The 13663-nt window shown below is 58.1% G+C and overlaps 1 protein-coding gene across 2 annotated transcripts in view; it reads right to left on the minus strand.

Annotated features, from left to right (window-relative positions):
- PADI1 (peptidyl arginine deiminase 1) overlaps positions 1–13663 on the minus strand; it is a 34388-nt gene continuing 20725 nt past the window's right edge. Inside the window, exons 9-16 of one of the 2 annotated variants that reach the window (XM_046661524.1) lie at positions 13163–13286; positions 12663–12770; positions 10772–10923; positions 7047–7191; positions 6113–6206; positions 4963–5042; positions 4077–4202; positions 1–1942 (exon numbers count right to left, since the gene is read on the minus strand). In XM_046661524.1, the coding sequence (XP_046517480.1) occupies positions 1709–1942; positions 4077–4202; positions 4963–5042; positions 6113–6206; positions 7047–7191; positions 10772–10923; positions 12663–12770; positions 13163–13286 (1063 nt within the window). In that variant the 3' untranslated portion in view covers positions 1–1708. Of the gene's footprint in view, positions 1943–4076; positions 4203–4962; positions 5043–6112; positions 6248–7046; positions 7192–10771; positions 10924–12662; positions 12771–13162; positions 13287–13663 lie in introns of those variants that run through there. The other variant, XR_006888643.1, reaches the window with a different exon arrangement.

The following is a 13663-nucleotide window of genomic DNA, read 5'->3' on the forward strand; positions in this document are numbered from 1 at the left end:
TCAACGTTTTTATTAATCAGAGAGGAGGTGACCAGTCACCTGTAACATTCTCACGGGGGACATCAGGGCTCCCCAACAGCCTCAGCAGCAATTCCTGGGCTTCCCCGCCTCAGTGCCACTCTGGACGGCTGGGTCCCCACCCTTCCGCTCTCTCAGCTCCTCCCCCCGCACCTCCCCCAGCCCTTTCCCTGGGGGGTCCCGCCCACCCTGGCTGCACACCCTTGGATGAGCAGAAAGTGCACAGGCTGGACCAGGGGCTTGTGAGTGGGGTTCCACAGAGCCTTCTGGAACGGGAGGATCCAGGGACGCGGCCCCCGCGCCTTCAACCGGAGCCGTTCCGGTTTCATCAGTTTTGGTGTTGGGTTTCCAGGTGAGCCTTGGTTTGGTGAGTGTTTGTGGCTAAGAGTCTAAGAGCAGCTGGCTCAGCTGGGTCTCACCAGGGGCCCCTGAAAACCCAGAGGGCAGAGGCCCAGCGGCTCCGAGCCCTGAGACAGCCCGCAGGCCATGGGGCAGGGGCAGGCTGCTCTCACGTGCCCATGCTCACCCCGCACTGGCCAGGCGCCTGCCTGTGCTCCGTCTGGGTGACCTCACCGGCCGGCTATTAACCCCTGTGGAGGCTTCCTCTTCCCTTCTGTGGGAGGGGACAGGCCTGCCACGGGGTTTACTCATGGGTGGAGCCCAAGCTACCCGCAGGGTCTCGGACCAGGGAGCCCTCCCCTCCCACTGCCTGCAGGGTGAAGGGGACTAATTAAAGACTATTAAAGGAAATTAAGCCCCACCTTCAGAGATAACCTAATGGCCCCCGCCCCCTGGGACAGGAACACCCTGGAACAGCCGGCCCCCTTCAATTTCGGAGTCCCAAACCCAGAGCCCGGGAGCCGAGGACGCAGCGGCCAGGCCCCAGGTTTTATCATCCTGCCTCGGCCTCCTGGGCCATCCTGGCCTCCTCTCCTCTTGCCGGGCCCTCTGTCTGCGCTCCTCAGGCTGCGTTTCGGCCTCTCAGTGTTTTGAAGCTGGAAGCAGCCAGCGCTCGTAATTAAAGGCTTCCCAAACAGGTAACAAGCACCTTCTGAGGACAGAGTCTCGTATTAAATGGGGTTTTGTTGCCTTTTCTTTTTAAAACAGGCCCCCAGACGCTGGGTTTTCCTGTCCTATTTGCCTATGTCAATACGGCAGAGGGCTGCTAGGAGGTCACAGCCTGGGCCCCCCCCACCCCCACCCCCGCAGGAGGAGGTGGCTGGTGGAGAAAGACGTGCCTCATGTCCCCCTTTCTGGTCCTATAAGAGCCACTGGTGGCCTAGACCCAGGGCCCTCACGCCAGAGTCCAGGCTCTCTGGGCCCCGTTCCTGGTGCAGACGTGGGGTGTCAGAGCGGAGGAAGAGCCATTTAAAGCGGGGCACCTGCCAAGGCCACGCCGGCCATGTGGGTCTTTTCCAGAACCTCTGGGCGTTGTGGACGGGGAGAGGAGAGGAAAGAATGAGGGCGGTCCTTCTCGGGCTGGGCAGGCGAGGCCTCGCTCCGGGGGTGAGGCTGTGCGGTGTCCATCCCGGTCTCCCGGCGCCCACGGTGGCCAGTGGGTCTGCAGGCACTTGGGAAGCAGTGCCCGAGGCCCCTCCAAGAGGATGGAGGCCAAGTGGAGGTTCCTCGCCCTGCCCTGGGTGGGGCTCCCTGGCAGGTGGGCAGAGAGGAGGGTGGGTGGGGAGCAAGCTCAGGGCACCGTGTTCCACCACTTGAAGGCGAAGGGCTGCCGGCGCACGTTGGTGCCGCAGTGGACCTCCCCGAGAAGCTTGTGGTAGGATAAGTAGTCGTCGATGAAGGTGCAGTGGAGGCCCAGCGGCTCCAGCAGGGACCGCACCTTCTCCTCCAGGCAGCAGCGGCCGTGGATGACGGGCCCGAAGGGCTTGGGGATGCCCAGGTGCTGGCCCAAGACCACCATGTTGACCTGCAGAGAGAGGGCAAGGGGAGCCCAGTTGGCTGGGGATGTTCCATAGATGGAGACCCCTTCTGGGTTCGGGCTCCGGTGGACCCATCCCCAGGGCCTGTCCCATCCTTGCTAGCATCCCTGGGCTGCCGGGGCTGGGCTCACTCAAGAAGGAGGTTCTACGGAAGCAGAGAAGAAATAGATCCATGATTGGAAGTGAGGATGAGTGCCAGGTAGGGTTGCCAGTGAGCAACATACGTGGTAAGTTTATACGAATTAAACTCACCCCTTCCTCCAACACTCTTCCATCTATTAGGAAATTGTCACATGATAACAATTTCATTAGAGTGAGATTCTACCATCACCTGCCAGAAATGTGTACAAGTATACCCATCCACAAGGTCCACCATGTGAATGTCCTCGGAGGTGTGGTGCACTTGTGCAGTATACAGCTTGCTCAACTGTCCCTGGAAGACCTGATAATCGTTACCATTTATTGAGCATTTTCTACGTGCCAGATATATCATCGCTAAACCTCACAGCCTCCCTCTGAGGCCTGGGCTTGGATGGGTTAAGAAACATGATGAAGGCCACACAGCCAGAGGAGGGGGAGACTAAAATTTGATCTGGGTCCGATTCATGCCAGAACCCATGCTCTTTATTCTCTGCCAGAGTGTAGCACTGTGGCTGCCTGGGGGGGCTGAGGAGTTGGGGCTGGGAGCCCTTTGGGGGGCACCTGGGTTTGTCTGGTGGCACCTCTGCTTCCCTGGCTGGGGGCCTAATGCTGGGCAAGGGACATCCCCCATGCAGGGGGTGGAGGTTTCTTAGGGGAAACCCCAGCCCCAGACTGACGGCAAGAGGAGCTGCCCTGGGCGCCCAGACCCGCTGCCTGGAGGGTGGTGCTGGTCATCTCAGTGTGACGTGGGCTGCCCTCGACTCTCTGTCCTCACACACTCCATGCCCTCAAGGCTGCCCTGCAGGGCCATCCCAGCTGGGGCCAACGTGAAGCTGGAGGCTCCCAGAGGTCAGTCCCACGGCCTCAGCCCTGAGCTCCCTAGTCACCCACTGATGGGCCAGAACCTGCGAGGGCAGCAAAAGGGCGTGCAGAGAGTCAAAGGGCAGCGAGAGGAGCCAGAAGCTGGATTCAGGACTGTCGCCAGCCCAGGTCTGCTTCCTCCTGCATAAGGACTCAGGAGACTGGAGGCCGGCCCACTCACCCGCTGGGGGGCCTCAGGCAAGTCAGCCCCTGGCCTCTGAGGGCCTCCGTTTCCCTATCTGACAAACAAGGGGGTTAACTGAGAGTTCCCTAATGGCCCTTCCAGTTAGGTCATACCGGGGTCCTCTAGCAGGGCCTGGGCCGAAGCTGGGAGACTCCCACAGAGGTGTGTGTGTTGAGGAGGAGGCTTCGGGCCAAGGCCACAGCCCCAGGACGGCTGACCAAGGTCATGGGCTCAGGCCCAGGCCTTCCCCCACCCTCAGCCAGAACCAGAGCCAGGTCACCCCTCAGAGCTCCACTGTCCGACACAGTGGCCACTAGCCATGCGATTGCTGGAGACTGGCTTCCTTTCCCAAGGGGTTCATGGGCACCATGACCAGGACCCATAGCATCGCTCAGGCCCCTCCCAGGGCCCAGCCGTGAGATCACACTCTGCTCAGCTGCCTGTCAGGTGCCTGAGTTAATGACAGCCAGGGAGACAGCTGCCACCTGCCCCACCTGCCCGACTCAGGAGCCCCGCTGGGGAGCAGAGCGCGCCACTGAGGCCCAGAAACGGAAGCCCGAAACATTTAGAACCAAACCACGCTTCCTTTTTCCATTTGGAAAAAAAAGAAACCCTTAGTCGTGGGGGCTGTCCTGTGCCCTGCAGGATGTCTAGCAGCATCCCTGGCCTCTACCCACTGGATGCCAGCAGCTCCCCCCTTGTTGTGGCAATCCAAAATGCCCTGGGGGCAAGGTCGCCCCAGTGGAGAACCACTGCTGGAGATGTCCTAAATCTGTGCAAAAAGCAAACAAACACACACCTCAAGGTCGGCGGCCCCCCCCCCCGCCCCCCGCCCGCCTCTGGGCCTGTCTGCCCTCGGACAGGGAGTGCTTCTCCTCTGGACACCCAGCTCTCCCCTCACCAGGACCCTGCCAGTCCCCAGGGACAGCGCTCACCATGTCGGGGAAGAAGGCTTCTGCGTAGGAGTCCTTCAGGGAGAAGAGCTGGGGGATGTCGATGATGTCCCGCTCCGTCAGGCCCAGCTCCCGCTTCAGCACCTCCCGGTTCCAGTCAATGCATTTCTGGGGGGGGAGGAGAGGCAGCCAGGGATCCAGGCAGGATCTTACACTCGCTGAGTGCCTGCTCTGTGCCCGGCCCTGCACACGGCCCCCTTTAGCTCCTTCGGTGCTCACAAAAGCTTTGTGCCATTGCTACGCCCAGATGGGGAAACTGAGGCTCAAGTGAGGTGCCCAAAGGCACAGAGCTAGGAAGTGGTGGAGCTGGGGTTTGGACCCAAGCGGTTTCTGGTTCTAGATGTCCTTGTGACTACACCACACTGTCCCAGCCACAGCATGGCTTTGCTCCTGCCCATCTTGGCACCTTAGGAGAAGGTGCCAGCGCCGCTGGGGCTCAGCCAAGAGCCTCCTGTGCACCGAGCACGGACTCTGCGCCAGGCCCTGCACCGCACATCAGCCTGCCCGGTCCTGAGACCCCCTTCTACCTCCCAGGCCTCCTTGACTCCCACCCGCCCCAGCCCTCACCCCCACAGGTCCTGTTCATCCACCGCACCTCTTTTATCTCATCAGACTTCTCAGGTGAGAACTCAGTTTTGCTTGCACGGAAACCAGTCCTTTACCCAGAGCAGGACAGGACCTCCCTTATCAGACTGGCAGGGCTGTGTCTCTTCCGTCAGACTCTGGGTTCCCACAGCCGGAGGCCCCACCCACCCACAGGTCAGAGGCCCAGGGCTGAACCCCTCACCTCCACCCCAGCAACTCCTGGAGCTGCTTCCCTCTGGAGGGTGGGGGACTCCTGAGAGCAGGCAGCAGTCCCGCCCCTCACCTGGATGTGGAGACTGTCCTTCTGGAGGCGTCTGTCTGCCAGCATCTCATTAATGCTTCTCTTCACCTGGTGCTCTAACCCTGCAGGAGGAAGACGACAGTACAGGGGCCTCAGGGAGTTCTGCCGGGGCCACCTGGGGCTGCATAATCCTGGCCAGGATTTCCCTCCCACCTCAGTGCCAGCTTCCAAAGCTGGGGTGGGGAAAGCCAGAGGGGATGGGACCAGACTCTGGCTGCAAGTAAATCCAGGTAGTGGATTGCTGACTCCTTGGGAAGGGACTCCTGGGCCCAGGGCCTAATAATCACAGTAAAGCTATTACTGAACGGCCGCCATGCTGTGGGCTTTCTACTGAATTTATTATTAACCTTTAAAATAATGCTAGGTGGGGTTAACTATCACCCCCAAGTCAGAGAAGAGGAAACCCGGGCGCTGAGAGGTTCAGAACACACCCCTGACCTCACAGCCTTCAAGAGACAAGACAGGATTTGAACCCAGGCCTATCCGGGCCAAAGGCTATGCCACCTGCCTGCCAATGCTCCACTCCTCAGGTGGGAGCACTCAGGCCTGTGGCTGGGGAGGGGGGAGGTGCTCAGGGGGCCACCAGGCCCTTGGAGGGTCTCTCAATTCCCGGAGGAGGGTCCACAGAGGGGCCCTGACCGCCAAGCCTGGCTTCTCGCCCTCGCTCTTGAGCCCCTGGCCCTGCCACGCCCTGCTGCACAGCCCTGGGCCACCACTTCTCCTCTCTGGGCCTGCTTCCTCCTCTGTGAAGAGGGCAGGGGGCGGGAGAGCCAAAGCCGGGGACAGGAAAGGGCTGGCACAGAGAGGCATGCCATGCCGGAGTGCTCATGGCTTCCTGTTCCCCTCCTTTCCTGGGATGGGGCCAGGAACCGCCCACTGTGCACAGGGGCTCACCCTGCCTGTGCCTGGGGCAATGCTCTTGGCTCCCGGCTCCGATCCCTGGCCCAACAAGGGGAGAGCTGTACTCCTTTGCTCGCATGGAACATGTCGGGAAAATTAGTGATGTCGGACTCTGAGCTGAGAGACCCGCAGACAAAGGGCCTGCCGTGAGAGGCATCGACAGTGCCCGGGGCAGGCAACGAGGCGGCAGTGTCCCCAAGGGGTGACCGGTGACCGGGTCATTGGCACTCACCATCAAACTGGGCCGCCTCCCCGTAGCCCTGCTCTTTCTTCTCTTGGAACAGTTTGAGGCAAGCGCTGGGGCTCGCCAGGAGCAGCCGGAAGCCCTGGCACAGAGTGGGGAGAATGGCTCAGTGGGCAGGTTCCCCTGGAGGCAAGAGACTCCAAACTCAGGAGAGGCCTGAGTCTGGAGGCCAGAGGGTGCATGGGACCCCCCTCTTTCCCTCAGTCCCACCCACCAGCCACAAACAGCAGGCTGTAATTCCCCCGGTCCTGGGAGCTGGTTCACACCTCCAGGCCTTGTCCGTGCTGTTCCCCCTGCCTGGAGTTCCTTGCCCACATCGTCCACCGGGAACTCGGCCTCCCCTCCCAGGCAGCTTGCTCCCTGGGGGCCCAGCCCTCCCCGGCCACCACTGTCAGGGGGTCAAGCCGTGTGGTCAACAGGCTGGTCCAGAGCCCGCTGTCTGGGTGTGAAGCTTCCCCTATCACCTGCAGGCTACTTGACCCTGGGTGAGTTAATCGCCCTTCTGAGCCTCAGTTTCCTCATCTGTAAAATGGGGGCAAGGATAACAGTACCCACCTTATGGGGTTGTTGGAGGATTAGATGAATTAAAAGTGTACACACAATAGGTGCTCAGTCGACGTTACCAGTTATTACCAGGGTCATGCTCGGGTCTGGGGCCAGGGGTTTGGATCAGTGCAAACATCCAGTAAGCGTGAGAACGAGTGTATGAGTTGTAAACAAATGAGAGTCTTCCTAACCTGAACTCTGACCTCCTCCAGGAAGGCCCCCCAATTCACACCGCCTGTCCCTAAGGGTGCCCTGACTCCAAGCTCACTGTGGATGGACACAGGTGGTGAACTGGTTCCAGGTGGCTTTGCCTTGTCCCATCCCATCAGGTCGGGGAGGGGCAGAGGTGGCTCAGGCAGGAGGAGAGGGGACGTACCTTCTGGTCGGAGGTGGGCACAAAGCTCAGAAACTCGTCCACGTGGCCCACGGAGAGCCAGTCGGAGTAGAGCTCCACGGGCGCCTGCACCTGCTGGGCCTGCAGGAAGTCCCGCACCACCTTGGCCATTCGCCTCCCACCAGACCTGGCAGGAGGGAGAGAGCGGGCTGTCACCTCAAGCTTACTGTGTGCTGTTCCCCGCAGGCCCTTCCTGAGCATGCCACCCCCTCTCCAGGCCTCATGACAACCTTCTGAATGGGTCCTCTTTTGTCCCCATTTCCTGTCCCCAGCCCCCAGGTGCTCCCAGGAACTCACTGTCCATCTCGACCATCATCCCGGAGAGTTCGTCCCTCCCCCACCCCAAAGCATCCTCCCCAAGGCCAGGAAGTTCTCGCCTGCCCCTCCCCCAAGAGGAGAGCATTCCACTTGCCCAAGGGAACTGGAGCCTCCTCGCTGTCCCTTGAACATACCAGGCACATTCCTGCCCCAGGGCCTTTGCACTGCTCTTCTCTACCAGGAATTGTTGCCTACTCTCCCTACCCCATGGTTCACTCTCTCGCTTTGCCAGGTTTGACTCAAATGTCACCTTCTTTCTGTATCAGGCCTCTGAAAATGGCAACAATCCTCCTCCCAGCTTTATTTGTCTCTACAGCATTTGGTTCTCTCTGGCATATTTGATATCTTGCTGATTGCCTTGCATCCCTCTAGAACGTGAGCTCACTGCTGTGTCTCCAGCACCTCTGGCAGAATAGACGCTCAAAAGATTTTCATGAAGGTTAGTGATGCTTTTGAAGAGCTGTGTAATGTCTGTGGTCTGTATGACTCAAATATGTCACAGACGAGGACTAGAAGGGAGACTCAGCAAGCGGTGACACATGACAACACTGATTCGATTTTGGGGATGGGATCATGGAAAATATTTTTCTTGTATTTCTGTTGTTTGAATGTAGTGCTGGCAATTTTTAAAGACTTTAAAAATGGTGAGATGGTGGAGAAGAGCTGGACTTGAGAAACTGTTCGTGAACAGAAAGTGGCAGGAATCGGAAACGTGTGAGGCTGAGAAGGGGCGGAGTCTGTCCACCTGGAGGCGGGGCGTGGACCAGGCGACTCCAGCCCTGGCGGCAGCAGGCCTGGTCTCTCAGTCAAATCAGCGTCGCCACCAGGAGGCAGAATTGCTCAAAGATCATTTTAAATGTGGGAAGCGGAGCGTGGAGAACCCAAGACAGAAGAGAATGGATGTGGCATTTGTTGAGCACCTGTGTGCCTGCCTGAGGCTCCCCACACTAAGTATCGTGTTTAATCCCCATGAGAACTCTATGATATACCTACAAAGAATAGGTCCAGGTCATGAGTTGACCTAGGTCAACTCTGCTCTGCCAAGCTCTCTGATGTCGTCCTCCCCGACGCCCCTCTGACGCCCCTCCGTGCTCACTGTGCTCCAGCCACACCAGCCTCCATGCTATTTGTCTAATGTCTCCAGCACACTCCTGCCTCAGGACCTTTGCACTGGCTGTTTCCACTCCTTTGCACATTTTCCTCCCCCAAAACCACATCTTTAACCCCCTCATTTCCTTTAGGGCTTTGTTGAAATGTAAGCTTCTCACTGAAGCTTCCTTTATCTAAAATGCTATATTACTTACTTATTTACTGTTTGCTTATTGTCTGTTTCTCCCTGCTAGAATGTATGTAGGTTGTCTGTTTTGTTCACTGCTGAGATCAGAAGCCAAGACAGGAACACAGGACAGTGCCTGGTGTTAAATTTGAGTTTGGGGCCCAGGGAGGAGACCTGGATTCTGACGATACCACTAACTAGCTGTGAGGTCTAAGCAGCAGCCGCCCCTCTCTGAGCCTCAGGACTCCGTCTGTCCACCAAGGGCCTTGCTCCTGTTTCAACACAAGGGCCAGTGGAGTGGGGCACAGCTGCACTGGCGACCCCACTCCTTCCCATCCCGGGTCCTTGCTCTGAATCTGGGAGCTTCCAGAACGTATCTTTTATCGCCAGCACTGGGCTCCAGTCCTGGCGTACGGGAAGTCTCAGTAAATCTTTACTGAATCGCTAAATGAAAGCATGAATAGGTGCATTCACTTCGCTTTTTTGAGCCTCAGCTTCCTTATCTGTTGAAAGGGATGATAATAGTCCCAACCCCACAGGGCCGTGGTGAGAATAAAGGAGGTAACCCGGGGGAAGCGTTCTGTTCGTGGCGCATAGTGGGTGATCAATAACTTTTGTCCAGTGAGTTCCAACCTGCTTCAAAGCAGACTCAGCGTGGGGGACCAGCGACCCACACCCAAGCGCTCAGAAGGTGGCTAACATGGGTTCTTCATCCCCAGTACTGGTGATTACACAGCCAAGATGGGGATTCTTCATGGGCCCATTTTACAGACAAGAAGACTGAGGCATGGAGTATAAAATAATTTGTTCAGGTAACAATGTATCTGTTTTGTCCACTGACACATCCCTGGTGCCTTCAACAGCGTCTGGCACTTAGTAGGCACGCAATAAACATTTGTAAAGGCTGTGCCAGGCACTGTGGTAAGCCCTGATAAAGTGATGGACCCAAAATCACATGGCTGGTAAGTGGCGGAGCCAGGACTTGAACCCACGTCCGTCTGATTCGAAGCCTGGGCTCCGGGGTCCCTCCCCACAGAATAACTATCCAGAGGCCCCAAGGTCCTTCTGCCCTCCAGGGCTGCAGGCAGAATCCAGCCCCAGAGCAGTGTCTGCACATGAGTCCACAGCAAGGTGAGCGCTCTCCTCTGGCCCTGGCCAACCTCAGCCCTGGGCACCCGGCTGTGCACCTGGGGCTGGTGCCAGGAAACCTCACCTCACCTCACCTGACCCAGAGCCCTGAGGACGCCAGGGTCACCACTTGAGGCTGGGTGGCCTTCCCAGGGCTGCCTGGCTGCTCTGGGCCTAAGACCAGGTAGTCAGCCAGGGAGTGGGGGACAAACTGGGGCACACCTGGGCTCCATGCCAACCCCGCACAAATGAGAAGGCAGCCAGTGGCAGACATCATCTCCTCGCGGGAAGCCGGGGGCCCGCCAGCATCCCTGGGCTGCACACCCCATTCTTCCGTTGCCTGGAGGCGGGGTGGGGGCCCATCCAGCCGGGTTTAGCAGGTGCTGTCACGTGTCTGCACACTTGCCCCTAAATACCTGGTTTCCTGCCCAGTGACAGCTGTCCAGGGTGGGGCCCACTGAGTCACCTCTGTCACCCGGTATCCTGGCCAGCCACTGGCTCACCGGCAGCCACGTGGTGACCTCTGGGCCCTTTCAGACTGTTGCTAGGACAGCAGCTATCTGCGGAGAGGTCAAAGATCCATCTCCTACCTCTTCACCAGGTGGCATACCCCCTCCCCAGCTCTTCCGATTTTTCAAAGAACAAGAAATCTGGCTTTTTACATGAGACCTCCGGAGATATGTGTACATATCTATCTCTCTATATGTATATGCACACACATATATATAAAATGCTGGTGACTATGAAGCTCATAAAATACGAGGTGGGCAAGGGGCCATGGGCCACTACTTGTGGGTTTTCTCCTAATATTCTGTGGCCTTTCGAAGCTCAGATTCTAGGGCTCTGAGTCTCTGATTCTAGGCTTCCGTCGAGGAAGCTAAGACCACTTGTCAGACTGGAGAACTGTGTTTGTGGTGAGCTAGTCGGAAGGTGGACACTGCGGTTGGTCCCGTGTCCTCTGCCACCCTCCGCCCTGGCCTCTCACTTGGGGAAGCTGCTGCCGATGAGGACCCGGCCCAGGGGGTACTCCTTGCCGCCCACTGTCACCGGCGGGCTGACGTCCAGGTTGCCAAAGGAGTCAAGGCCGGAGGCGCCAGCCAGCAGGATCTCTCGGGTGATGTATCCAAAGTCGGGACCCTGGAGGAGGACCAGCAAGAGCCCCCCGAAGGAGGGGTCAGTTAGGACGGGCGGGGACAGCTTTGGGGGCAGGGGGTCGAGGCCAGGGAACCCCTGCTTCCTGAAAAACACACTTTATCCGCTTTCCCAAATCTCCCTGTTCTCTGAGCACTGTCCAATTAAAGTCCACGCCAGTAACAGAACGACGACTAGAAAATCCCCAGATGTTGGGAACTCAGGCAACACACGTCTAAAGAACCCACAGGTCGCAGAAAAACTCCAAGTGGAAATTAGACAACATTTTGAAGTGAGAGGTAAGAAAAATATAGCACCTTAAAACCTGTGGGGTGCTGGCGAAGCTGCTAAGTGAAATAAGTCAGAGGAAGAGAAATATCACTTAAATGTGGAGTATAAATTTTTTTAAAAACCAAATTCGTAGACACAGAGAACAGATGGGTGGTTGCCAGGGGTAGGGGGTGGGGGGCCAGCGAAAAGGTGGACAAAAATATAAACTTCTGGTTACGAGATAAGTAAGTCCAGGGGACATGATGTACAGCATGGCGACCACAGTTAATGCCGTATTGTGTGTTTGAAAGTCGCTGAGAGAGAGGTCTTAAAGGTTCTCATTACAAGAGAAAAAAGTAGTAACCACGTGCAGTGATGGATGTTAATTAGACTTAGGGTGGTGGTCATTTCACAGGACGTACCTATATCCAATCATTATGTTATACCCTTGAAACTAATGTGTTATATGTCAATCATATCAATTAAAAAAAAAATCGGAAGGGAGGACATGATGACGATGAGAGCGGAAATCTGAAAAGTGGTGCAGCCGGGGCGAGCCCAGGGCTCGGGGTCAGGACCTGGCTGATGCAGACCCGTCCAGCAGGGCTCATGGTCAGCTCTGCTGGGACTCCTTCCTGACCGCTCCAGGCTGGGGCGAATGCCCCTGCTCAGGCACCCACACGTTCCAGGACTTCCCCATCACAGCCTCTACCCGGACACTGGCGTTGTCTGGGCGGTAGGAGAGTGGGGGCCCATAAGGAGGCAGGGGCGGTGGGCTTCTGGACCCAGGCCCACCTCGAAAGGCGGTTTTGCCTGGTGGTTGAGCACGGGGGCTGTGGAGGCAGCCCCTCTGGTTTTGCATCTTGGTGCCACCAATAACTAGCTGCATGACCTTGGGCAAGTTACTTAACCTCTCTGAGCCTCAGTGAAGAAGGAATAGCATTAGCACTTATCCATAAAGGGCCACGTGGATTAACTGAGTAACCGTGGAACGTCACGGGGGCGTGCCTGGAGGTCAGCACACGGTCGCTGGAGCTGCTCTTGCTGCCCTCCTGTGCACAGGAGGCAGCGTCGTGCCTGGCACACAGTAGGTGTTCAGACAACATTCATTACCTGAAGAGAGGCCCCAGCTCATAAAAGCGAGAGCCATGAGGGCTCAGGAAGAGTGCGTTCCCCCCAAAAGGCAGTTTGGTCTCCCCAAGACTGACCCTTCTGTTGAGTCCCCGCTGGGGGAGAAGGGCCCCGGGGAGACTTTGCCAGCCTGCCCTTCCTAGAAGGGGGGGGGGCACTTTGCATGCAATTTGCATGTCATTTACATATTCTGCCACACCTCCCACTGACTCCCCAGTTTGCTGGGTCCCACTGCCTCTGTCCTTTTGCCCCCCCAAAGGACCAAGACCAGCAGGCAAGACTCACTGGGGGGCCCTCTGGGAGGAGCCACCCGAGGGTCCCCTACTCTGCCCCTTGCCACATACCAGGATCCTCTTATAGGGGAAATCCTTCAGGCCTCTGTTTCGGGGGGAGTCAAAGACCACTGGGAAGGATTTGTGAGGGGCCTCGATATAGCCGAACTCCATCTCGTCCTGGGATGGGGGAGGAAAGACCACAGTGACCTCCTCTGCGTGTGGTTTTCAGATCGGGGGACGCCCTCCCGGCCTGGGGCAGCAGACCCTCCCCAAGACCTGGGAGGGACGGGGGGCAGCGGGCAAGGGGGAGGGGGAGGTGAGTCCTCCTGGGACCCCAGCCGGGAGAGGACTCTGGGACCAGAGCATCTGGAGGGAAGCAGGACTGGGGTGATGCAGGCAGCGGGGAAGCGCTCCCCTGAGCTGCATGCCCCCCACCCTGAGCCCTGGCACCCAGGCTGGCCTGGCAGCTCTCGGGAGACCCAGGCCCCCTTCCCCAAAGCCAGGCTGAAGGCCCGCGACACAGCCCTCCCGGCTGCCCCCGCTCTCCCAGGGTCTGCTCCTGCACCCACCTGGATCCAGCGGTCATTTCGATTTTCAATCCAAGGGCAGATGATCAGCCTGCAGTTGGCTTTCAACCCCAGGTCAGACATGTCTTCCAGAAATTTCTCATTTGAGCCATGAGAGTCTCTCACACTGCAAAACACAGGGAGAAGGAGCTTAACAATGGCCTCTGACTGTGGCCTTGGCCTCAGGGCCGGGTGGCAGGCGCCTGGCTGGGGCGGCCTTGAGCCAGTCTGTGCTGGGCCCTATGTGGCCCCTGAGTCCAGGGGTTCAAACAGAGTCCCTGCCCTAGAGAGGCCCACTGGCTAATGACAGAGACGGATAATGTCCCCAGATCACATCGCGGGGTAGATCCCAGGTGAGGGGCCAGCCCGGGCAGCCTGGGAGGAGGGGGCCTGTGGACTGAACCTCACTGGTTAAGGCAGTAGCGAGGGGGCAGGTCGCCCCATGTCCTCCTGTCCCACACATCTGGCCTAAGCAGAGGAGTCAGGGTCAGGGGTGGGGGGGTG

Source organism: Equus quagga, chromosome 5 (assembly GCF_021613505.1).
Source record: "Equus quagga isolate Etosha38 chromosome 5, UCLA_HA_Equagga_1.0, whole genome shotgun sequence".
In the NCBI taxonomy this organism is placed as follows: Eukaryota; Metazoa; Chordata; class Mammalia; order Perissodactyla; family Equidae; genus Equus; species Equus quagga.